General features: G+C 39.3%; 1 protein-coding gene across 1 annotated transcript in view; it reads right to left on the bottom strand.

Moving 5' to 3' along the window:
- Positions 1-27,612, bottom strand: part of NEGR1 (neuronal growth regulator 1) — a 602,993-nt gene that overhangs the window by 149,347 nt on the left and 426,034 nt on the right. The window contains exon 4 of the mRNA XM_058177707.1: positions 11,675-11,806. Coding sequence (XP_058033690.1) covers positions 11,675-11,806 — 132 coding nt within the window. The remainder of the gene's footprint in view (positions 1-11,674; positions 11,807-27,612) is intronic.

Raw genomic sequence — 27,612 nt, 5'->3', positions numbered from 1 at the left:
AGTTTATAGGACCTACAACATTGGCTGATTTCAGAAATATGCAAGAATAACAAAACTTTAAATAACTATCTAGTGTGGAAGTTATACAACTGGAAATGTTTGGGAATCAGACAGAAATGGCAGAAATGAGGTATTTAGTCATAAAGGTAAAGGTAAAGGTTCCCCTCGCACATATGTGCTAGTCGTTCCTGACTCTAGGGGACGGTGCTCATCTCTGTTTCAAAGCCGAAGAGCCAGAGCTGTCTGAAGACATCTCCATGGTCATGTGGCTGGCATGAGTAAATGCCAAAGGCGCATGGAATCCTGTTACCTTCCCACCAAATGTGGTCCCTATTTTTCTACTTGCATTTTTACATGCTTTTGAACTGCTAAGTTGGCAGAAGCTGGGACAAGTAACAGGAGCTCACTCCGTTACGCGGCACTAGGGATTCGAACCGCTGAACTGCCGACCTTTCAATCGACAAGGTCAGTGTCTTAGCCTCTGAGCCACCGCGTCCCCAATTAGTCATAACCCAATTAGTCATACCCCAATTAGACATGCCCCAATTCAAATTGGTTCTTGGTCAGACCAACTGTAAATAAATCCCAGGATATGAATGCTTCCCAAATAGCAGTGATGATCTGTGTACATCCTATTTTTAACCATCTACAAGAAAGTCTACAATTAGTGTATCCATTACTAATCCATAAATCCATTACTGTACTTCTGCAAAACTGTTTCTGAGTTTAGAACAGAACAACAAAGTTGTTTAGAGGGCTGGAGGCTAAAACATATGAAGAATAGCTGCAGAAATTGGGTATAGTCTACTGAAAAGAACGACTATGGGTGACATGATAGCAGTGTTCCAATATTTGAGGGATTGCCACAAAGAAGAGGGGGCTGAACTTATTTTCTAAAGCACCAGAAGACAGACAAGAAACAGTGGATGGAAACTAATTTAGGATAGAAGCAACTTAGAACTAAGGAGAAATTTCTTAATAATGAGAACAAATAAGTAGTGGAACAGCTTGCCTTCAGAAGTTGAAGAAGGTGCTCCATCAGTGGAGGCTTTTAAGAAGAAACTAGACAGACACCTGTCTGAAATGGTATAAAGTCTCCTGCTTCAGCAGGGGATTGGACTAGAAGACCTCCAAAGTCTTTTCCAACTCTGTTATTCTATTTATTATGCTATTTGTTTATTAGACAAAGCCATGAAAAAGAAGTCAGCATTTTGGGGCTCTGCTTAACCACTGCCTTTTTTTAAAAAGGCTGAAGTGCAATTTATTCTAAGAAAACCATTGACTAGTGTTCTTAAACAACACACATCTTAAAAGATTAAAGCAAAAATTATCCATCTTAACACCCAAAATCACAAGAAACATCATAGTCCACTAATTTCTTAGTCAGTAGGTTTAAGGTTTTGCAATATAATTAAATTAAAGAAACAAGTATGAGTATATGAGCTAAACTAAAATGAGCATTATAACTAATATTATGCAAACTGCCATAGCAACTGTAACACAGACTTCTAAGAAATGCTAATAAGTTGAGCTGTTCTGTAAAAAGCTAAAGTATCCAAGAAAAGAAATCAACTTGAACAGGTCTTTCTACTAAAAGTATTCTTTCCTCATATCTAAGGTGATGATCAAGTCACTACAGGGTGAATTTTGATGCAGTATTTTTTTTCTCCCCAAATTTTCTCTGCAATCCAGAGCGGGAAAACTTCAAAATTGTAAAGTAAATAAAAAGAAGTTTTGCCAACTTTTCAAATCTCATTTCTCAATATTACGAGAAAAATAAAACCATAAGTGTTCGAACATATTTTATCACATATCCACATATTTAAAACTGTACACTGATCAAAAGAAGATCAGTGGGGAATGAAAGTCCAATGCCTTTTTAAAAACAGTATTGCCTTGCACAAAAAGAAAAACATAAGAAAGCTGAAATGGTGATGGAAAGGAAAAACTTAAACGGCAGAGTTTTGAAATACATTAGGGGTTACACTTCACTTTCAAGTACATGGGTGTTTGGAGACTGGTCATAATCATCATGAAAATGACCACAAATCTAACTTTTTTTCAGCAAACAAATTTAATTTAGTTTCCTTACATAGCATCCTCCTTCCAGATCCTTGCACAATTTTATGCAGCACTTAACTTTAAAAAATCATGCCCCAAAGTGAATGTTTGTAGAAAAGTCGCATATAAAATCCATGTATTTTGGAGACCTACATATGGACAGAATAGAACTATACGAGACAGAAGATTTACTGAAAATTTCCAAACTGGCAGAGTATGCAGACTGATTTATCAATATAGTGCCTTACAGGGGTGAAATCCAGCAGGTTCTGACAGGTTCTAGAGAACCGGTAGCAGAAATTTTGAGAAGTTTGGAGAACTGGTAGCGAAAATTTTGAATAGTTCAGCAAACCGGCAAATATCACCTCTAACTGGCCCAGAATGGGGTGGGAATGGAGATTTTGCAATATCCTTCCCCCAGGAGTGGGGAGGGAATGGGGATTTTGCACTATCCTTCCCCTGCCATGCCCACCAAGCCACGCCCACCAAGCCACACCATGCCCACCAAGCCACGCCCATAGAACTGGTAGTAAAAAAAATTGGATTTCACCACTAGTGCCTTGTTTGCATTTCTGACTGCATTTCTTGCCAAACTGTAATGCTCTAGTACTATAACAGCATGTGAGAAGTTCTTATTTATGATTCTATTTTGCCGCTGCCTAGGTTGATTTTATTCTGCTTTGTGTTGGATATATTTTTCTTCATTTAAAGACAACCAAAGAAATATAATTGCACATTTTCTAGCAACGAAGAAATCCGAATTCTAAGATAAGAAACGAATGGAAGCTAATCAAGGAGAGAAGCAACCTAGAACTAAGGAGAAATTTCCTGACAATGAGAACAATCAACAAGTGGAACAGCTTGCGTTCAGAAGTTGAAGAAGGTGCTACCTCACTGGAGGCTTTTAAGAAGAAACTGGACAGCCACCCGTCTGAAATGGTATAGGGTTACTTGCTTCAGCAGGGGGTTGGACTAGAAGACCTCTAAGACCCCTTCCAACTCTGTTATTCTATGGTATTCTAAGACAATTTCCCCCTGTTCCTTCTAAGTGCTATCTTTTATATTTTTGATTTGTATGTAAGCTATGCAGTATGGAACTAATTGTAGCCATAAATAGTCTCTCCACCCCCTTCATAAATGTATGCTAAACTAAACAATGAAATTTCATTTTTTGTCAGCTCTTCAAGATAGGCAGGGTCAAGAAACAGCCATGCTTGAGTTTCCAGGCATCAGTTTATTGTTGTAGGATAGCGAAACAGAAACATGAAAGCCTGAAATACTTTCTCTATGCCCCATCTTATACCAAAGAAAATCAAGGTAATATTATCTTGAGTTTCATTCTCATGCTATCCTATTTTTCAGGACTGAGTTGTCTTTTCCCAAAAAATCAAATTAACAATTTGTTCCTTCCCCATTCCCAAGGGGAAAGACAATCACAACAGTCACCCAAAATATGCACTTAGGATAGAGGATATAACAAAGGCTTTCTGTGAGAATCATACTTCTCAATTCCAATTGTGTCTAGATTAGAAACTGAAAAGTCTTGTCTTAAAACATTCCAGGATTCCAGCTTCAATTTCTAGAAATTTAAGAATTTAATAACTTCATTAATACTTATTTTTTTGAAATTACATATTGACCTCCCAAACGACTTAGTAGCAAAGCTCCTGTGTGTGTGTAAATCCCAGCCAATATTTCAGATGGCATATTCACATCTTGCTACATTAACCTAGAGTTCTAAACCCAGGTAAACTATAAATCAGCATCCGCCTTACAATTAAAAATGCAAATAAAACCTTGCTGACAAAATAAAACACAGATTATTTATTTTAATTCTGCTGGAATGGTATTATCGCTAGCAATTAAACATTCCCTCTACTACTAATTGCACATACTGTAAAGAACGCATGCATGTATACTCCTGCTCATCTACTTCCCACCATATATCTACCAACACCTATCATATTTATAAAGTTATCTTTTTAAAACAAAGACTTGATGACATATTTAATTAAAAAACATAATTGGCACAATCAAAACAGAACAAAAACAGAAAGAACAAACAGAAGTTTTACTGCAATGTCTCAGAAGGAAAAGAAATACAAATCTTCACATATGAAAAATCACTTAATGGGGATAATTTTTTTCCTTGCATACATTTGGAAGGCTGAACAATTGTTTACGACATAAAAATGAATATCCAATATTAAAAAATAGGTCTTTTGTTTATGCTGCATAGTTGCTCAGAACTGATTTTTAGTTTGTGTAGACAGAATTTCTACAGTACGGTAAATGGTAAAATGTTTTGGTCAGAAGAGAAATGAACTGCATTCCACTGAGGTCACTGCTTCATGGGACTTTTAGAAGGAAATCAAAGCATATATCATTCAGAGGATTTACAATAACGATGGGTAAACCCCAGGAACTGTGAATGACAGGCATGTATAAATGTACTGAAAAATACAGGTCTTTCTCTAGACCAGGGCTGTCAAACTTGTGGCCCACTGGCCGGATGCGTTATGCGCTGACCTACACCCATGCCCGTTTAGCAAAGGGGAAAAACAGACTTGATGCGTCACGTGACGCTGCTGTGACGACACAAGTTTGACACCCCTAATCTAGATCCACAACACCTCCCCCCTTTTCAAATCATTAGAACAGCTGTGTCTTTTATTCAGCTGCATATGACTACTGCAGATACTGCATCTGATTTTCTTCATATGTATGTGCATGCACAGTCCCTTTGCTTTGTGCAGAGAGCCACTATTTTGGAATGACATGCTTTAGGTAAAAAATGTACTCCATCGTCAGTGACATCAACAATGCTCATTATTTCTCAGCTGCTTTTGCTACCTGTAAATGATCTTTCTCATATAGTGATCATTACTGCTACTGCTTGTCCACAATAGCCCTCTTTTTTTTAAAAAAACTTAAGTGTTACAAGTTTGGGCTCATTAAAAATTAAAATGTGGGAAGGAATGAGGATGGAGAAAATCCCTATGGATAGAAAGGATACATAGTGTTTTTGTAATATTTAATGCCTAACAGTGTTTCTACTGAATAAAGTTCATATAGTAAATCATTTACTGTTGAAAGAAATTTAAAAACATTATTTGAATAAAAAATATATATAAATGTGAATGGTTTGCTCAAGTAGCCATAACTCTATCGGTTTGTTTCTTGGATAATGAAATTTTGTTCCTGTTAAAAGTGTCTATTCTTTATATCTTCTAGCTTCGTTTGGGCTTCATTTATTGGTGTCATCTCCACAGAAAATAGCTTGAGCAGCAGAAATGAGCTTCACTCCCCAGGGTTTGAAAAATCTGTTTTTATTTCTCACATTTCTCACATTATTCTGTGAGAAATGCTTGCTTGAATTTGGTGCTTTCAACAAAGTGGGGGTGTTTTTTCCCCCCTCTATCACTCTATTTCTTTCATCACTTCCAAGTCTCACTGCAGCCTGACAGCACCATTGTTTGATAGTAACCAAGAATTATTAGGCTGTATATCCAGTCTGGGTGGACCTCTTGTTGGCATGAAAAAGAAAAATTCTGAAGGTTTGCAAGTGCTTAATACCCCACTTCCTTGCTCAAATTGCAATTCAAGAACCTTTCTACATCCTTATTTTGCAAGGAAGAACAATTTTTTAAAAAATGTATGAATTATCTTCTCTTTCCAAAACCTGCATGAATAAGTCTATCTTTCCTTATTCATAGAGACTTATGTACTGCATTGGTAAATAGGCAGTAAAAAAGAGGCTAAATATACTATTTCCCTCACACACTCCTTAGCAAAATGACTTCAGAATTAGATGCAATGAAAGCAACAAAGTAGATTAGGACATTATGGGAATTTGTTTTCAAACATTAACATATATATTCATTGAAAATTAAAATGCAGACACACCCATAAATCATTTCTCTGACTCTAAGCAGCTTCCAGCCTGCAGCTGTTTTTGTTAAACACACATCTGGTGAGTGCAATGGCTGTTATATCTTGATGAGTTAACTCTCTTGCTAGGCATATGGTGATTTGCATGATACAGAGATCATGAAGTCTCTCTTGCAAGAGTTGCAGTTTGTTAAAATTTCCTCAGTGAATCAAGGCTTCCATGTATACTTTCCACCATCTATCAACATTTACAGCTATTTTAATTACAATTCTAGAGCCAAGGCCATTAGGACAAATTGCACTTTCCAATACGACCATAAATCTGATATAATGTCATCGATTTTGGGGCAGCTACCTCGGATTTACAGCAATATAGGGGGAAAAAAAACCAGAATCCTGTTCAATATGTCCAAAGGCAGTGGAGTGGTAAATGATACAAAATTTTCACATCAAAAACCAAGGGATCATGATCTTTCTCCTAGCTGGACTTTTTACCCTTGATAATACAACAGTTTACACAAAAATCTTCCTTTCATCTGGCAGGAAAGGCAGTAACCTTTATTCTCTAGAGTCAGATGACCTGTGATATATGTAAGTAACAATATACTGTAGTTCAAATACACAGCTTGGTCTGACAATGTGCTATGCTTTTATGAGATTTCTCTAATATTTAAGGTGGGGTATTAGAAAAAGAAAGAACCATAGATGAAATGGATGGAAGGATTGGTACAGTACAGTTTGAACCAGGATGTTATCTTGTTTCCTTTATCCTTGCAAAGAGTTGGACAGATCTGAAAGTCAAGTTTATATGAACTGCATTAAAAAAGATCCTGTTTTGCTTCACTGGACTATTAAATTATTATGGAATTTTGGACTGCTTTAGGAAGTTTGAGATCAGTATATCTACCACAAGCCATTTATCTTGTAAACTATATTTGAATGTTTCAAGCAAGAATGAAAAGCACTGTATTATATCCAGCAAAAGACCTGTATAGCCCAATATCCTATTTCCAAATTGCCAGCAAGATATTGATGGAGAGTTCAAAGTAGGGCATATTTTATATTAACCAATACCTTGTGACGATCAAATGTATTCAGATTCTATAACTGCATAAGTCACAGAAGATCTGTAACTAATGTTATAGAACAGGGCTGTCAAACTCAAGGCCCACGGGCTGGATCCAGCCTGTGTGGTGCTTAGATCTTATTTATTTATTTTTATTTATTATTCGTACTTTTATTCCGCCCTATCTCCCTAGGGATTCAGGGCGGTTTACAGCCACCTAAAAAACATACATATGTACAAGATAAAAACATTAAATTAAAAAACTTATTACATAGGCCGAATATTTAAAATAGAGCTATAAATAATAAAACCCCATTTAAAACCAAATTTAAAATTTAAACATTTAAAATTTAAAATTCTAGTCCAGTCCTGCGCAGATAAATAGATGTGTCTTAAGCTCGTGGCGGAAGGTTCGAAGGTCAGGAAGTTGGCGAAGTCCTGGGGGAAGCTCGTTCCAGAGGGTGGGGGCCCCCACAGAAAAGGCCCTTCCCCTGGGTGTCGCCAGTCAGCACTGCCTGGCCGACGGCACCCTGAGGAGTCCCTCTCTGTGAGAGCGCACGGGTCGGTGAGAGGCATTCGGTGGCAGCAGACGGTCCCGTAAGTAACCCGGCCCTATGCCATGGAGCGCTTTGAAGATCATTACCAAAACCTTGAAGTGCACCCGGAAGGCCACAGGCAGCCAGTGCAGTCTGCGCAGGAGAAGTGTTACGTGGGAGCCACGAGGGGCTCCCTCTATCACCCGCGCAGCCGCATTCTGAACTACCTGGAGTCTCCGGGTGCTCCTCAAGGGGACCCCCATGTAGAGAGCATTGCAGTAATCCAGACGAGATGTCACGAGAGCATGAGTGACCGTGCATAGGGCATCCCGGTCTAGAAAGGGGCGCAACTGGCGAACCAGGCGAACCTGGTAAAAAGCTCTCCTGGAGACGGCCGTCAAATGGTCTTCGAAAGATAGCCGTCCATCCAGGAGGACGCCCAAGTTGTGCACCCTCTCCATTGGGGCCAATGACTTGCCCCCAACAGTCAGCCGCGGCTGCAGCTGACTGTACCGGGAAGCCAGCATCCACAGCCACTCCGTCTTGGAGGGATTGAGCTTGAGCCTGTTTCTCCCCATCCAGACCCGTACAGCTTCCAGACACCGGGACAACACCTCGATAGCTTCGTTGGGGTGGTCCGGTGTGGAAAAGTACAGCTGAGTGTCATCAGCGTACAGCTGGTACCTCACACCGAAACCACTGATGATCTCACCCAGTGGCTTCATATAGATGTTGAACAAGAGGGGTGAGAGAATCGACCCCTGAGGCACCCCACAAGTGAGGCATCTCGGGGCCGACCTCTGCCCCCCCCGTCAACACCGTCTGCAACCGATCGGAGAGATAGGAGGAGAACCACCGATAAATGGTGCCTCCCACTCCCAATCCCTTCCACCGGTGCAGCAGGATACCATGGTCGATGGTATCAAAAGCCGCTGAGAGGTCTAATAGGACCAAGGCAGAGGAATAACCCCTATCCCTGGCCCTCCAGAGATCATCCACCAACGCGACCAAAGCCGTCTCAGTGCTAGACCATGGGGTCACCCTGGAAACAGCCCATGGTACCTCTGCCAGTAAAAACGAAGCTCGAGAGAGCTGTGCGTGGCCCGCCGAGTTTTGTTTTTGCAGGCAGAGGTTTGGAGTCCATTCCAGCCAAACACAGGGCTCACAAAGACCATACACGGCCCTCCAAAGCTCCATTTTCCCTGGCAGAGGGTTGCAGGAGGTGATTCCAGCTGAAAATGCAGCTTGCAAGGGGCGCATGCAGCCCTCCCGAGTTCCATTTTTGCTAGCAGAAGGTTGCAGGAGGCTATCCCAGCCAAAAACGGAGCTCAGAAGCCTTTTTTTGCTGGCAGAGCGTTTGGGCCATAGTTGGCCCCGACACCAGTGATATCAAGCTGGCCATGCCTACCATGGCCACACCCACCCTGGCCCCCAAGGTCAAACACAACCTTGATGCAACCATCAATGAAATTGACTTTGACACCCCTGTTATAGAAGATTTAAGGAAAATGCCAAAATAGTAAATGATGTTGGATTTCAATAGAATCCATTTTTCTAATGGAATTTAAAGTTGGGTCTGAGTAGATATAAAGTATATGTACTATATACAGTTTACAGATATATATTTATTCCTAAGCAGACAGAAAATGGAAACTGATATAATGAGGCAGCTCTGGGCAATCCAGGAAGAATTCCAATACTCCTAATCTAGCTACAGGCAATAGCTGGTTGAAACCTCATTGACAATTGCTAGTAGTATGACAGGCTCTCACAAGAACATGCAGATAAGGCTGACCAAGCTATATGTTAAAGTCAGATTCAGAAAAACTAAGAGTTCAGTGAATACAGTCATAGTTTTTTTGGAGCACATTCTAGATTATTCAAGTGCTGGGAATTTACAGAGAAGTGGGGTTACATATCTGAATGTTTCCCATTGAGAGGAAGAAAACCTTACACATTAAAAAAATAGCATTTGAAGGTGAACAATGCATTACCATGAAACACTAGCTTATAAAAGAGTCCTATTGATGAGGCTTTATTTTGTTTTGGTGGGGATAAATTCCTGAGCTATTTTTTTAATATCATATTTCTACTAAAGAAAAAACCTCTCTCTGGCAAATATGTTAATATATGATCATGCCTTGGAGGTAGTGTCAAAGCCAAGTAAATTCGGGTAGTTTGCTTAACAGGCAAACAAATGACAAGAAGATGCCCACATCAACTTCTGGACTTACAATGTCAATAGATGAATTAACTGATACAAAACAGACATTTTTCAAGCATATCTATACAATCAAGTTTTTCAGGCTTTTCAAAAATTGTAGAGGGTGGGGGAGTTCTATTTTTTTTTAAAAATACCATGCCTCCTTATTTTAGGACCTAAGCTGCAGATTTCCCATTTTCTACCTCAAAATGCTAAAACAAAACCTGTTCTGAGTTTTGCAGTTATGACTGGACAATAGTTTGACTGGTGTTCTTCAACTTCAGTTACTTTAAGATGTGTGGACTTCAATTCCCAGAATTCCTAAAGTATATCAAAGCAGCTGTTTTGGAACAAAAACCTCTACCAACAGAATTGAGTAAATATTGAAGAACTGACATACATCAGAAGATTTCAGAAGTTCTGTACAAAAACAATGAGTTTTTAATTATAAATTCATATGGTATTTGCAATGTGTTTTAGATATAACTTGCATGGGTATAACCATTTCATCTCCCCACTTCATCCCTCATCAATCTAAATCATCCATCTACTATATTATCCTAATAGTGTTCTGTAGTTAACATTTGTGGCTTTAGTCTTATTTAATAATTAGTCTGAAAAGGTGCTACCCGTCTCCTAATTCAAGACACAAAGTGGCTTCTTAAGTACCGTATTTCTTTTGGCAATATGGGGATGTATTACTTCATTTCTCTTAGGGCAGTGTCTGCTGGCTGGGGAATTCTGGGAATTGAAGTCCACACATCTGACAGCTGCCAAGATTGAGATGCATCAGCCCATCATAAGAACTACATTTTTTTTACTGCATTTTTCCTGAAACAATAAATTAGTGGTATGTTAATATTAAACCTAATGGAGAACTATTTGTGTTTGAGTACATAAACACGATTATAATCTGAAAGGTATTAAGTGTGCAAGAAGGAATGGCCACTAAGATAACTGTACATTTTCCTCATCTCCTCAAGATCTCACTGTCACAGCTCCTATCATTTAAAATTAAACTGAGTTTTTTTCCACTCAAACTTAAACTTAATATGCAGCAAGTCAAAACAATTTTATTACTGAAACTATCACAGACATGGACTTTAGAATTTTGCAAAAGGATGAAACAAGGAAAATACAAATCAGTTTAAATAAAGTACAATAGGGTTTTATTTATTATCATTTTCTTCATTATAAATTTAAAAAATCTACAGAAAGTTTGAATTTGTTATTAGGGAACCATATTACAATATTTTATGTAAGTAAATTTTTCTGTCTAACATTTCAGAATGTGTATTTAAAAATTAGGATTAAATCTTTTTGCTTGTACTTTTATAATTTAATTTCTTCATACACATACACACATACACATATGCGCACATAGGCATTGGCCCCAAACGTAACAGTGGGGAATGAAAGGTTCTCACAGTCTTCACTCATTTTCAGTTTTCTGTCATGTAATGGCCATGTTTTGTGGAAATCTTGCTAAAATCTATGGAGTTCTGTTCTCTTCTTATCAAGGACAGAAATTAGTAAACATTTCCAATTCAGAAAGAAAGAGTGGAATAAATGAATAGGCAGCCCAGCAAACCAGCATGTTGAAGAACTCTCCGGATGGATGGGAAAGGCTTTCAAAATAAATCTTTTTGAGACGGTGTGGCTGGGAATAACGCATGCTCATGAAATGTAAGTTATTGTAAGAACTGCCAAGAGTTTCCACTGGTACAAAAGGTCAATGACCTTCTCCAGAAGACATACAAGTTGTGGGCAGAGACTATTGCTATGCTTCTCAGCTAGTGTAATCTTTATACAGAATTTACATCACATTTAATCATTTATTGACAACTGCTTTTTGCTTCTAAAAAATCACAATGTACTTAATGATTCATTTTAAAAAAACAAAAAGTCATGACTTACAGTTTACTGTGACTTTTACTTTTTTCACATCTGGAACTGAGACATCGTTTTCAGCACTACATTCATACTCCCCAGCTTGGTCTCTTGTAATTCCATAGATGTCCAAGTATTGTCCATTTTCAAAGGGTTTGGCTGAAATGAAAGAAGAAAAAGATGTCAAAAATAGGAAATCTGGTGGAAAAGGAACTGGAGCTGAATGAATCTTATTCAGATATAAACAATGTGCTACACAAAAGTTCTGCTGACAGAACTATTTCTAAAATGAAAAATGAGTACATTTTACTTCTTTTCTTGTGCTCAGAAAACAATCTCACATTGTACAAGTGTAATGGTATGTGGAAAAGACTTTGGGAATCTGGGAAACAGACACTGCCATGGAAATGGTCAGATAAGAAACAGCAAAGTTGGAAACTGGGTAGTGGGGAGGGTAAGAGACTCTGAAGAGACCCTCCCTAGTTTTGGGCTGTAAAGGAAGCAGGGGAAAGGATTGTATTTTCAGACGTGCAAGATTCTGTCAATAGAATAGAATAGAATAGAATAGAATAGAATAGAATAGAATAGAATAGAATAGAATTTATTGGTGAAGTGTGATTGGACACACAAGGAATATGTTTTGGTGCATATGCTCTCAGTGTACATAAAAGAAAAAGAAGAAAAAAAACCTTCATCAAAGGTACAACATTTACAACACAAATGATGGTCATAGGTTGCAATTTAACTGGTTTATACCGAGTGGCCCAGAATAATCTCATTTTAGCAGCATTGTTATAACAGTGACTAGCCGATGAAAAAAAGACACATAAATTTTATAACAGTTTAGCATTAGCTAACTTTAGCATACTACAAATAATTCTATGGCCATCTGCTAGTTGAGTTGAACAGCCTTGTAGCTTGTAAAATGAACATTCACTAATATACCTCAGTATATATTGACTTTTACAAAATATAAAGCTCCACTTGGACCAGAAAAAATAATCTGACACATACACCAAATATGTACTTTAAGTCATAGCAGCTACACAATTCAATATATTATAAGCAGTTAGATTCATAGGAGAACTTTTGTTTAACAACAATATATGATTGTATCTGTTCTAATTACGTGTTGAATCTTGTTCAACCTAATTCTTAATGTAACTGGTTTGGAAATTAATCCTTGAAATAAAATCCTATCTAAAATTGAAGCTGCCACTGCACCCAGACATCTTCTCCAAAAAGTAGCTTTGGTAACATTAATTTTCCAAAGATAAATATTATTCTGATTCAAATATGTTACAAACCACAATGTCTGGAGATACTCCACATGCTACCCAAAAACTGAACAACCTATTTCATTTTGAACATACCAGATTCTAAGAGTAATGGGACTTGCCCTTGAATATGCAATCAAATTCATAGCTTTCTACACCAATATGAAGCTATGAAGCTGTGTTTCATTAAACTTTAAATCTGATATGATCTTCAGAGAAGAATTTAAAAGCTTCAAATGTTAAAGAGCAGAACTGGAGTTTCATGCTATCATTCTCATTTTCCCGCTTACACACACATTCACCCAAACACATTTAGCTAGCTTCTCTTATTTCCTTTCCTTATTTTTCCTTCTTCCTCTTCCTTTTTATCCCTTTTGCTACAACTCTCCATTCCAAACTCCAATTTTTAAGCACATTCTACAAGGTTCTTAGATTCACTAGCCAATCATTTGGTCATCTAATCAGTAACTATATAATTTGACCTGAAAGAGATGGAAGAACTCAATGTAGTATCAGGAAACATAATTACCCCACTATATCCCAAGGTTAATGAAGACCATTCCCATTGAAGGTTTCCAAATAATCACAGCCAAGAAGTATTTCATGTTTCCTTTATTATTCTTTGTTATACTTAGCTCCCCAAGATTTGTCACATCATAATCTCTCACAACTTATTTGAAAACCATTACTCCTTGCTCCATCACTTTATAGTTTTATTATTCTTGTTAGTTACAGTTACTCTGTCAAGGTCTAGAAGATGGTGCACTTATTTTCTTTTCATGAACACTTTTTATTTTAAGAAAATTCTGTTTTAATAGAATAGAATAGAATAGAATAGAATAGAATAGAATAGAATAGAATAGAATAGAATAATTTATTGGCCAAGTGCATATGTGGTGCATATGTGCTCAGTGTACATAAAGGAAAAGATACATTCATCAAGAATCATAAGGTTCAAGACTTAATGATAGTCATAGGGTACAAATAAGCAATCAAATCATATTAGGAAACAGTCAATACAAATCGTAAGAATACAAGCAACAAGGTTACAGTTGTACAGTCATAAGTGGGAGGAGATGAGTGATAGGAATGATGAGAAGATTAATAGTAGTGCAGATTTAGTAAATAGTTTGACAGTGTTGAGGAAATTATTGTTTAGCAGAGTGATGGTGTTTTGAAAAAACTGTTCTTGTGTCTAATTGTTCTGATGTGCAGTGCTCTGTAGCGTTGTTTTGAGGGTAGGAGTTAAAACAGTTTATGTCCAGGATGTGATCATGTCTACGATGCGCATGCTGTCTTGCGGCAAAAGGTACATCTTATAAAGATATGAATTTGAGTTCATATATAAATGAGGCCAAGAGAGTATTCTTCCAATTTTTTTAAAAAATAAATCCAAACAAAGTAGTTATAAACTAGGAAAAAATGCTAAATTCAGTTTTTTTTTAGTAAGCCACTTTAAGTAGTATTTTGAAACACTTGAATCATGGCTGCACAGCACATCCATTAATTCCAGTAGGGTAGAGCTGAGAAAAATAGACACACATTTGCTCAGACTAAAGTGTTCTCTCGCAGCTGATACAACTGTGTGATTCCATCCAGTAGGATAAATTTGTATAATTTGGCAGGTAACAATGCTATCAATTTTAACTTTGGTGTTCTGGATGTTTTTCTAGATAATTTAAATCATTCCAAGTGAAATAATGTAGAAATGATAGTTTAATACAAACACCTCAGAAAAGCAAAAGTAAAGAGGACAAAACAGAGCGAAAACAATTAATGGAACAAAACAAATTGCTGTGGAATAGTTTATTTTTCTCTCCCCTCTCCCTTTTTTTGGATGGAAAGAATGCATTATGAAAAGTAAACTTCAACTAAAGAGCCAGCTGTTCTTTTGATGTGGTTGACTGCTGTTGTATTTCACTGTGGGTGGATTGAATGACTTTTTACGAAAGTATTATTTGCTATCAATGTGAAATGAAGCTTATGTTAGCAACCAAGTTGACAGAAAAGCTATACTTTATTTATATTATATTGCACCAATAATTGAATATACTTTGGTGGATAGATTTGCAACAGTTTCTTACTGAATAATTGTTATTGTAATAGTGCTGGTTTTACTGTAGTAGAGAGTAAAATTGAGAAGAATGGGCATGTAAAATTTTGGGATCCTTCAAGCTGAAAGGAAAATTTCACTCTTTAGCTAATCAATGGGCAATGTTTTACTTTAAATATCTTTGATTCTTCTTATTCATACATATTTGGCCTGTTTGGAAAATACCTGATCTATCAGCTATTGTAAATGAGTACACTTGTGTAATAGAAGCATGGATATTTTTGTCCACTCGAAAATAAAATAATTTCAAATTATTAGGCAACCTGCATTTTAGAATTTTCACACTAACAAATACATCAGTAGCAAATTTCAGCAATACAAAGAAAATTACTATGGCAGAAAATAACTCAATCCCATTTCAATCTGGAAATTGGTAAAAGTTGTATCAATAAAGATTAAAAGATTATCACTAACAAAGCATAGTGTATGTATTTTTACTTTATGAACACATAAAGGTACTTATGAGACCGCCTGCTGTTACCCTTTGCCTCCCACCGACCCATACGCTCTCACAGAGAGGGTCTTCTCAGGGTGCCGTCCGCCAAACAGTGTCGGCTGGCGGCCCCCAGGAGTAGGGCCTTCTCTGTGGGGGCAGTGACGCTCTGGAACGAACTTCCCCCTGGCCTGCGTCAAGTGCCTGATCTTCGGACCTTCCGTCGTGAGCTCAAAACATATCTATTTATTAAAGCGGGACTGGCATAATTTGTGTTGAATTTTAAATTGGGTATTCTTAATATTTTTAAATTTTTAAATCTAAATTTTAATAATCAGCCTTTAAAATTTGCTCTTTTTAAATGTTGTTTTAAATTGTATATATTTTGTTTTTATTCTGGCTGTACACCGCCCTGAGTCCTTCGGGAGAAGGGCGGTATAAAAATTTAATAAAATAATAAATAAAATAATAATAAAGTAGCTAGAAAGCAGATAGCCTGAAAATAAATAAAACCACCAAATCACCCTTTTCTAGCTTCTGGTTTTGTTGGATATCAGCTCTTATAGTTGATCTTTATAGACCACTATCTCAACTTGACCAAGTTATTTTCTCACCTGAATCAGAGGAGAAAATTTACATTCCACACATGCAAATCAGCATGCATACAGTAGTTCCCAAAGCACTTCTTTTCATTCTTATGGTTAAAAAAAAATAATGCATTAAATAACTTTATGTCCTTCTCAGACTTTCTCTAAGCAGAGTTTTTCCTAAAAATCTGAGATTTGCATTATATTTATAGCAAACTTGTATTTCTGATTTTGGAAATAAAAATGGAAGGATATTCAGGAGCTATCCCAAATAAAACCTTAAAAACAGCATGCATAAAAGTAATAAAATGAGAATGGGCAATATTTGTCTACATATAGATATGCTATTCCCAGTCAGATCTAATATTAAATCATTCTTACTCCTGTATCCTTTCCTTCACATTGTAGAATTTCTCCATCTCTCATATTTTGAGTAATTTCTAGGATTGTAGTACTGGTGGCTTTGAAGTCTTGGGAAGAGTAACATCCAACTTCAGCCAAGGTTAATATTGTTGCCACTCTAATATTAACAGAAGTGACAGGCTTCAGAGAACAGCTAGTACACCAAGTAGCACAACAAGTAGCACAACTTTCCAATTCAACTTTTTTTTTTAAAAAAAAAATCACAAACAGTAAATTTATAGAAAATTTAGGTGTCTTGTAGAGAAATCTGTGACTGGTAGGTTGAAGAAGGAATTAGGGAAAGTGAAAGAATACTAAATAACAAGTATCTCCAGCAATGCAATACAATATAATGCAGAAAAGTTGTTAAGCTTGTATTTTTCTTATTAGAATTGCTATTTGTTTCTGCCACCATGTCTTAGTCAAATATACCTGTGGGGGCATATCTTTGAAAATGTTACAGCAATCAAGTAAAATTATATGCTGCAAAGAGAATATTGGGAAATAATGATCAGACTCAACAGTTTTATGTGCTGTGCTTCTAAAATGTTGTCATCCTCTATATCCTCTAAAATAGTCACTTTTAAGTGTGGGAATCTGCAAGACTTCACAGGATACATTCAAAAGAAGATGACATCCATCAATTTATTCTTACAACCTTCAAAGCACTAATTGGGCATGAAGCAGTCAAAATACAGTACATTGAAGAGTGTGGACTTAGCCACACAGCTACTTTTGTTCCTTTCCTGCTGTCCTGGAACCAGGAAAAACTCTTATCACTCTAAAACTTGCTGCCCCTTATCATGCATCTGTATAAGCTATAGCATTGTAAAGACAGCGGTTGATTTTCCCCACCAGAATTCTGAATTTCACCAACCATGTGAAAAGCTGTTTCAATATAATATGGGATCTGTGCTGGAGCAGTGCTTGTAGATACAAAGAGAATTTGGGCTGGGAAGTGGCTCACCAGGCTAATGCAGCCTGTTACAATTACTGCAGGCTCGAGTCCCACCAGGCCCAAGGTTGACTCAGCCTTCCATCCTTTATAAGGTAGGTAAAATGAGGACCCAGATTGTTGGGGGGGGGGGCAATAAGTTGACTTTGTATATAAATATACAAATAGGATGAGACTATTGCCTTACACAATGTAAGCCGCCCTGAGTCTTCGGAGAAGGGTGGGATATAAATTCAAATTTAAAAAAAAAATTCCAATCATTTCCCACGCAAGGACTATCAACCAATTGGCCTAATGGGCACTTAATGGCAACAAAGAGTTCTTCCCTCTTGGTTGTGATGTAATGGTCCTTCATTTGCTTGGTGCAGATGCCATTGCTACCTGAATGATCTGGGATTTTTATCTGGGAAATATATTAAGTATGTTTTTGGTGACATACTGATAATTCCAAATTGATAATTGACTGTCAGCATGTAAGCTTACCCAACATAGCCAAATATACTTTAGCCTATTGAATAACCTTGGGCTGGGCACTTTGACATAGTATATTCTGATTTTATAGGTTACAAGGAGGATAAGAGTGAGAGATGAGATAAGATGGATGTCTAGAAATGTAAAACAAAGGTATCTGGCAATAAAAAACAAAAATGCCACATAAAAAACATGATTTGGTTTAAACACAGAGAGTTATCAGCTGCATTTCATTAATAAGATTATATTTTCGCCAGCTGTTTAATATATTTTTTCATCTATTCTATAATTGTTAGAAGATGTATATGAAACATCTGGTGAGCAGAAATAGGAAAAAATAAATTTCTCCAGTGTACCCGTTTTCAGTCTAAGCTTTGAGGCAAGAAACATTTGAAGGCACATGCCAAATAAAAGAGAAGTTCAGTCACAAACATTCTATTGAACATGAGAACATAAGCAGCACAAACCAGTCATTGGTGAATGAAAAATCAGAATGCAATTACTGCCTCTACATATAGTCATTTTGTTTCTTGCAAAAGGGTTTTGTTAATCCATCACAAATGGAAGAAATAAAAATTTTAGAAATATCACAAATCCTGTAAAAGCAGTGGTAAATTTGCAACTTAGGCTCATGACAATTATGAGCCATTGTAAATTTTAGCGGCTTCATATAGAGCTTATCAAGAACTTTTCCCCAGGAGCACTGCTCTGTTATCCTGCCCATCAGTCAAAAAACCCCCACATAATAGGGATATAATTGGGGGAGGGGGAGAGAACAATTCTTTAAAAAAATTCTTTTAAAATATGAATAATTAATACTTATTTAATTCTCAGATTTCATTTGGATTTGAGACTTCAATTTCAGCTTCAATGATACAGAAATTAAAAGACATCTGAACCATTTCTATCATTTATACAATTGAGAATCCTGCATATTCTGATGAGAATATCCTTCTAATATATTGTTGCGTAGTTTCTACTGATCAAAAAAAGATCATTATAGATGCTTGCTCTATTGAAATGTCAAAAAGAATTAACTCTAGGAAATGTGCAAAAGTTATAATATACACAGTAACCCAGTGTGATTAGTAACAATACTGCATGATGGAAAAGGTTAATCAATCACATAACAATATATCAATACTTAACCTTCCCCCACCAAGATATAGATCAGGTTAAATTTACAAAACTAGATACTGTGGTGGCTTTTTTGTTTATGTATTCATGGCTTCATCCACAGCCAGGGGTATTCAGTGTGTCCAATGGTACTATGACAGGAAAGCAAACATTGCTTGTTTATTTATTTTGTGGCTAGAGCTGCTGAGAGAAAACAGGCATTAGATTTGAACCTCTAACTACATCAAGTGTAATTTCTTTTTATTTCTCTCATCTCTACTGGTCAATGTGTTGTTTCCAAATGTTATCATATCAATAGCAAGCTCTACAATACAATACAGATATATTTGATATATTTAATCTGTGATGGGAAGATTCCCAATCTGTGAGAGAAAACATGTCACAAGAATTTATACCCACATTTGCATGATTGTCTGTTCTTTTGAATTCTTTTATGTAACTCTGCCTTCTAAGGAACAAAGCCCACAAAATTCAAACAGCTGTTGTAAGTGAACTCCCCCTTCCACACAAATATTTTCTGAAATGTATAACTCATGAAACAAAAGCTATAACATGTATACACCAAGTCCATTGCCACCATTATCTTTGCTTCTATTAAAGTTTATTTCCACTGTTTTGTCCACTGAGAAAAGTATAGCACCAAAGCTAAATTTGGTAGAAATATGTTACAATAATTAATGCTGAAAAGGACTGTGACATGCCTTCTAGTTAATGATTGCTTGAATTTCTCTATACATTTCTATAAGTCTTGTGCATCAATGGTATGACATACAGTAAACAATGCTAGGTTTAAAGAATTCATGTTTGTTTCATCATACACAAATGCCATAGTCTGCTAAAACCCATAGTGCTATTTTAAGATTTAGAAGATATACCTCATATTTTTTTTCAGTAACAATGACAGCACTGATTGCTTGTGCTGTCTTGTAGCATTTGGTGTATGGTTCTTGCTCGTACTAAAGCTACTCTAAAAACATATATTTTATTAATGATAAATGAAGATTGACTGTCCATTTCTTCCAACTTCACCGGGTCCTAATTGGATTAACATCTTTGACCATCTTTGTTTACATCTTTGCCGGTTTGGGACGGATCCACTCATTTGCTGATTTCTGTTTTTATGCGATATTCTCTGCTTGAACTCTTGCGCCTGTGAGGTGCCCCCGCCTCGCAGGAGTGGCCCTCCACATTACCGAGGGCTGGCTTTAATGATGGGTTTTGGGACCCAGAGAGGTGGCATGCGTCTAGGAAGAACCTCTGGGGATTTTTAAATAGGGAATTTTTAATGGGGGGGGAGGGAAAGGACGGGCATTGGGGGTAACCCGTCGGGGAGGGGACCAGTTCCTGTGTGTGCTCGCGGCATTTTTATAGTAGGTTCGAGGGTAACGGGGGAGGATCATGTTCTTGTTTGTGAGGGTGGTTCCATCTGCACGGTAAGTGGGAGGGGCAGATATGGCGGAAGCAGGGGGCCATATCGTTCTTCGGGGGTGCGTGCCTGCTGTTTAAAAGCAATCGCGCGCCCCGGCCCCTCAGACTTCTCCTGTTCCCTGAGTGGCTTGAATCCTCAGAGCTTGGACCTTCAGTTGATGCTGTGCAATGCACGGTCTGTGGTGAACAAAGCCCCCCTGATTTGTGACCTTATACAGGGGGGGCCCGCGGACCTTATGGGCATTACAGAGACCTGGTTGGGCATGGAAGGGGGGGTTCCCCTCGTTGAAATGTGCCCACCGGGTTTCTGAGTATTCCATCAGCCGAGGACCCAAGGTAGGTGGGGGTGGCGGTTGTTATTAAGGAGAGTCTAGAACCAAGGGAGACCACTGTACCTCAGATAGCTGGTTGTGAATCCCTCTTTGTGAAGTGGGGTCATAGGACTCAGGTGGGCTTGTTGATCACGTACCTGGCTCCTTGCTGCGTGACAACAGCCCTGCCTGAGCTGTTGAAGGTGCTTGCCGGGGTGGCGGTTGAGACCCCTAGACTTATGGTCATGGGGGATTTCAACTTGCCATCAACCGGCGTGGCATCGATGACAGCTCGGGAGTTCATGGCCCCCATGACGGCCTTGGACCTGACTCAAGTAGTTAATGGCCCTACTCACATTGGGGGAGGCACACTGGATCTGATTTTTATCTCTGGCTGAATGATCTGGATTTAGGAGATTTAGTTATTGAGCCTTTGTCATGGTCAGTTCATTCTCTCCTTCTTCTGGACTTTTGGACCGCTACTCAACACCGCAGGGAGACGGGACCAATGCGCTGGTTCCGTCCCAGGCGCCTGTTGGACCCGGAGAGATTCCTGATGGAGCTTGGGCCGTTCCCTGAGGAGCTGGCCCATGGCACGGCCGAAGAACTAGTTGCAGCCTGGGAACGGGCTGCGGCTGGGGCTTTGGACCGTGTCGTGCCTTTGCAGCCTCTGACCCGGCATAGAACTCAACCAGCTCCTTGGTTTTCTGGGAAGCTGAGGGAGATGAAGCGCCGGAAAAGATGCCTAGAGAGTGTCTGGAGATCCAGCCACTCGGAAGCTGACCAAACACTAGTTAGGTCATATATTCAGACCTACCTAGTGGCATTGAGGGAGGCTAAGCATTCCTACGTTTCCTCCCTCATTGCATCAGCAGATAACTGCCCGGCTGCCCTGTTCAGAGTGACCCGCTCTCTTCTTCAGCAGGAGGTGCGGGATGACCCCCTACAAGGGCGTGCCAAGGATTTCAGTGTGTATCTGCACGATAAAATCGCTCAGCTTCGGGGCGGGTTGGATCAAAATTGGGTTGATCCAGGTGAGATGTTAGAGACTCATCTTGTTGAGACTATTTGGGATGGGTTTGATCCTGTGGCTCCTGAGGACATGGACAGGTTGCTGGGGAGGTTGAATGCCACCACTTGTTTATTGGACCCGTGTCCCTCCTGGTTGGTGCTGGCCACACAGGAGGTGACATGAGGCTGGCTCCGGGGGATTGTTAATGCTTCTTTGTTGGAAGGGGTTGTGCCTCCTGCCTTGAAAGAAGCGGTGGTGAGACCCCTCCTTAAGAAGCCCTCCCTGGATCCAGCTGTTTTAGGAAATTATCGTCCGGTCTCCAACCTTCGCTTTGTGGTGAAGGCTGTAGAGAGTGTGGTGGCATGTCAATTACCCCAGTACCTGGATGAAACTGTCTATCTAGACCCGTTCCAGTCCGGCTTTCGGCCTGGCTACAGCACAGAGACAGCTTTGGTCGCGTTGGTTGATGATCTCTGGAGGGCTCGGGACAGGGGTTATTCCTCTGCCCTGGTCCTCTTAGACCTCTCAGCGGCTTTTGATACCATCGACCATGGTATCCTGCTGCACCGGTTGGGGAGTTTGGGAGTGGGAAGCACTGTTTATTGGTGGTTCTCCTCCTATCTCTCTGACCGGTCGCAGACGGTGTTGGCAGGGGGGCAGAGATTGACCGTGAGGCGCCTCATGTGTGGGGTGCCGCAGGGGTCGATTCTCTCACCTCTCCTGTTCAACATCTATATAAAGCCACTGGGTGAGATCATCAGTGGTTTTGGGGTGAGTTACCAACTGTACGCTGATGACACGCAGCTATACTTTTCCACCCCAGGCCACCCCAATGAAGCTGTCGACGTGCTGTCTCAGTGCCTGGAAGCCGTATGGGTCTGGATGGGGAGAAACAGGCTCATGCTCAACCCCTCCAAGACGGAGTGGCTGTGGATGCCGGCGCCCCGGTACAGTCAGCTGCAACCACAGCTGACTGTTGGGGGCGAGTTACTGGCCCCTATGGAAAGGGTGCGCAAGCTAGGCGTTCTCCTGGATGGACGGTTGTCTTTTGAAGAACATTTGATGACCATCTCCAGGAGAGCTTTTTATCAGGTACGCCTGATCCGCCAGTTGCGCCCCTTCCTTGACCAGGACGCCTTATGCACAGTCACTCATGCTCTTGTTACATCTCACCTGGACTACTGCAATGCTCTCTACATGGGGCTCCCCTTGAAGAGCACCCGAAGGCTCCAGTTGGTTCAGAATGCAGCTGCGTGGGTGACAGAGGGAGCCACTCGTGGCTCCCATGTAACACCACTCCTGCGCAAGCTGCACTGGCTGCCTGTGGTCTTTCGGGTGCACTTCAAGGTGTTGGTTACCACCTTCAAAGCGCTCCATGGCTTAGGACCGGGTTACTTACGGGACCACCTACTGCCACCGTTTGCCTCTCACCGACCCGTGCGCTCACACAGAGAGGGACTCCTCACGGTACCATCAGCCAAGCAATGTCGGCTGGCGGCCCCCAGGGAAAGGGCCTTCTCTGTGGGGGCTCCCACCCTCTGGAACGAACTTCCCCCAGGACTTCGTCAACTTGCTGACCTTCGGACCTTTTGCCACCAGCTGAAGACGCTTTTATTTATTCGCGCAGGACTGGCATAGATTTTTTAGAAGTTTATTATCTGGTTTTAAATTTTAATGTGGGTTTTACTGTTTTAAATCTATTTTAAATTTGTGGCCATATTTAATAAGTTTTTTAATTATTGTTTTTATTCTGTATCTATCCATTGTGGTTTTATTTGGCCGTAAACTGCCCTGAGTCCTTCGGGAGAAGGGCGGTATAAAAATCAAATAAATAAATAAATAAATAAATAAATAAATAAATAAATAAATAAATAAATAAATAAATAAATAAATAAATAAATAATCTTTCATAAATAAGTACCTTGGTCTCGTCTTCTATTTTCATTGATAAATAGATTCCTCCTATGTCTATGTTACTCAAATGTTGTCTTCTAATGAGATTATTACAGATGTCCTCAATTCTAGCCAACAAGTATTGCTCAGACTGTTAGAGTAGATTGACTAAACTTTAAAATTAGCACAGATTGGGACAGTTCAGCTGTTATTCTCTCGCCCCTTCTGTTCAACATCTATATGAAGCCGCTGGGTGAGATCATCAGTGGCTTCGGTGTGAGGTACCAGCTGTACGCTGATGACACCCAGCTGTACTTTTCCACACCGGGCCACCCCAATGAAGCTATCGAAGTGCTGTCCCGGTGTTTGGAGGCCGTACGGGTCTGGATGGGGAGAAACGGGCTCAAGCTCAATCCCTCCAAGATTGAGTGGCTGTGGATGCCGGCATCCCGGTACAGTCAGCTGAGTCCTCGGCTGACTGTTGGGGGCGAGTCATTGGCCCCGATGGAGAGGGTGCGCAATCTGGGCGTTCTCCTGGATGAACGGCTGTCTTTTGAAGACCATTTGACGGCCGTCTCCAGGAGAGCTTTTCACCAGGTTCGCCTGGTGCGCCAGTTGCGCCCCTTTCTAGACTGGGATGCCTTATGCACGGTCACTCACGCCCTCGTGACGTCTCGCCTGGATTACTGCAATGCTCTCTACATGGGGCTCCCCTTGAGGGGCATCCGGAGGCTTCAGTTGGTCCAGAACGCGGCTGCGCGGGTGATAGAGGGAGCCCTCGGGGCTCCGTGTTACCTATCCTGCGCAGACTGCACTGGCTACCTGTGGCCTTCCGGTGCGCTTCAAGGTGTTGGTGACAATCTTTAAAGCGCTCCATGGCATAGGGCCGGGCTATTTACGGGACCGCCTACTGCTTCCAAATACCTCTCACCGACCCGTGCGCTCCCACAGAGAGGGACTCCTCAGGGTGCCGTCAGCTAGGCAGTGCCGTCTGGCGACACCCAGGGGAAGGGCCTTCTCTGTGGGGGCTCCCACCCTCTGGAACGAACTCCCCCCAGGACTTTGTCAACTTCCGGACCTCCGAACCTTCGTCATGAGCTTAAACGCACTTATTCATCTGCGCGGGACTGGATTAGATTTTAAAGTTATTGGTTTTAAGGGGTTTTTTATTATTTATATTGTTTTTAAATTAGGCAATAGAATAAGTTTTTTAATTGTTGTTTTTTAATTTGTATTTATATGTATTTTAACTGCCTGTGAACCGCCCTGAGTCCTTAGGGAGATAGGGCGGTATATAAATTTGAAAAATAATAATAATAATAATAATAATAATAATATTGATGAACATACTGTTTCTTTTATGTAAACTGAAAGCATATGCATCAAGATAAATTCCTTGTGTGTCCAATCACACTTGGCCAATAAAGAATTCTATTCTATTCTATTCTATTCTATTCTATTCTGTTCTGTTCTGTTCTGTTCTGTTCTGTTCTGTTCCGTTCCGTTCTGTTCGCTATTAGAATCACAATGACATGGGATATAAACAGCTCTGGAAAGAATTCCAAAGCCTTTGTCTACTTTGTGCAACTTAGGACTGGCATTCTTCTGTGATGCTATTTTAACTTTCATGTGCATGTGCCAATACCATTCTCGAATATAAATAAACTTTGGTTAACAAGTATTTGATGACTGGCTGTTTGAAGTTATGGTGGTGCTGAATGGGAAAAGTTATGCTCCATTCTTGAAGTTGCAACCATTGCAGCATTCCCATGGTCACATGATTGTGATTCAGGCATGTGGCACCCAGCTTGCAATTACAATAGTTACAGTGTCCTGGAATCACGTGACTGCTATTTGAGACCTTTGCTGCCGGCTTCCAACAAGCAAAGTTAATGGGAAACTGACAGGAGTTGCAAATGGCAACCATATGATGTCACACTTAATGATCACATAGGATTTGTCTAATGACTAAAGCTGAAATTGCTGGGACTATCATTGTAAGTTGGCATCGTGTTTGACAACTGCAACCCAGTGCACCTAGAATGGAGCTGAATTCCAGCTGCAGCTGCTTAAAATAACCATCATGCCAGAGAGCTGGCCAGTGTGCTTTCACAACATGTAAGCAGTGAAATGCCTTGCTAGTTATTATATTTTACAATTTCAGGCATAATTCCTAAATTATCTTTAAGACAGGTTTTGATTGTATTTCTTATATTTCTGAATGGCTTTAATGTAGCATCTATAATAAGTTGCTCAAATCCACTTTTTGATACAACTGATATGGCAGATCCAGTATCCATTCACTGATATGTTTTTGCCAGTCTTATCTAATATTAGCCATTACTGCTCTCATTTCACATATGATACTACAGGTTTACTACAGTGGTGAAACCCACTTACATTTGCTACCGGTTTGGGAATGGGAGTGTGTGCACGCTATGCACGTGTGCACCTCCTCTGTGTATGCGCAGAATCTGTGCATATGCAGAACCTGTGCATGCGCAGATGGTAAAAAAACAGGATGTAATAACGTTGCAGCAGGTGGGCAGAGCCTCCTGCTGCTGACACTACTGGTTCGGTGAGCCGGATGGAACCGGGGGGATTTCACCGCTGGTTTACTAGAAGATTCTTCATCTATATGATATATAGTCCTACATTTCTTTAAAGTGGTGTTTGACTGATTATCTGTAGCAAGTTTATTCACATTAGTTTTTACCTCTGTTTTAGTTCTATAGTATATCTAGGCATCTATTATGACAACTGCCATTTCAAAATATTTTCTAAATATTCCATCTACCTGTTGAAGTTCTTTATTTTGCATTTTCATAATTCTATAAACTACCCAATTTCTCAATGTATCATTTAGCTCTTCACTAAATTTGCTTGTTAATATCATCTCTGTATGCTACAGTATACTTTCCCTTTGCTGCTTTGTGCTTTTTAAACTGGAAAGACTGCAATCAATAATCATTTTGATGCCGTATGTTCCTGCATTTTTAAACTAGTTCTGCAAATGTAAATTGTGAGGGCTGCTGTGAGGCCTGTAAACTTGTTAATGAGCTATATGATTTGATGTTCATACCACTCAGTAAAACGGTGTCTTTTTTTCTATAACTATCTCATTTGCTTTAAAGAATTGTTCAAGTCTCTCTGTATAATGACCTGTGGTAAAACAAGCATTCAGTTCTCCCCCATAAAATTTGCCATTCTTCTTTACTTATTTTCTCCTTTGTCTTTAGTTGTTGTGATCAATCTAGCATTATTTTTGCTCTGTATTTTTTAAATTGATTTTTGTTTTGTTTTTGCATTTTTTTACTTCCCTTTCTGTCTCTTTGGCTTGAGAACTTCTGTACCGAACTTGATCAAACAAGATACTAGAAACAAGAGTAGGATTTTCTGCTACTGGCTTGACTGTAAATTCTAGAAGAGCTAATTATTATTATTATAAATCTGCAAACATATTCAGGAAGGCAAAGGTAACATCAATAATACTAGATCAGACAATATCATATAATAATACATCAGTATTATATAATGAAAGCATTATGCAGCTTCTCTCAACTGTTGGGCAAATATTTCACTTACAATAAGTTGCTTAAAATTATTATGATATTATTGACAAAGATTGGAGAATATTTTGAATAATAGAGAACATTTTTCTGACTAGCAGAAAACTTTTACTCTGGTTAATTGTCAGAAGCATACCAAATATCTTCTCAGATTTAATTTTTGTAAACTATAAAACTTTTCAAAACCATATGTCTTCACATATTTATTATTGTTAGTGCTTAGGAAATTGAGATTTATTAAATAGATTGGTTTTGATTCAGTGTTATCAGTCTACTGGTGATGTCATGCTGCCAACAGTGTATATGATTAATAATACTTTACTCTAATTTTCCATCCACTCCCAAATCTGTTTTGAAAGTTTGCCTAGATTTGGATA

This window comes from Ahaetulla prasina, chromosome 3, assembly GCF_028640845.1.
Source record: "Ahaetulla prasina isolate Xishuangbanna chromosome 3, ASM2864084v1, whole genome shotgun sequence".
In the NCBI taxonomy this organism is placed as follows: Eukaryota; Metazoa; Chordata; class Lepidosauria; order Squamata; family Colubridae; genus Ahaetulla; species Ahaetulla prasina.
The sequence above is the reverse complement of the archived record's forward strand: the minus strand, read 5'-3'. Positions and strand labels throughout refer to the sequence as shown.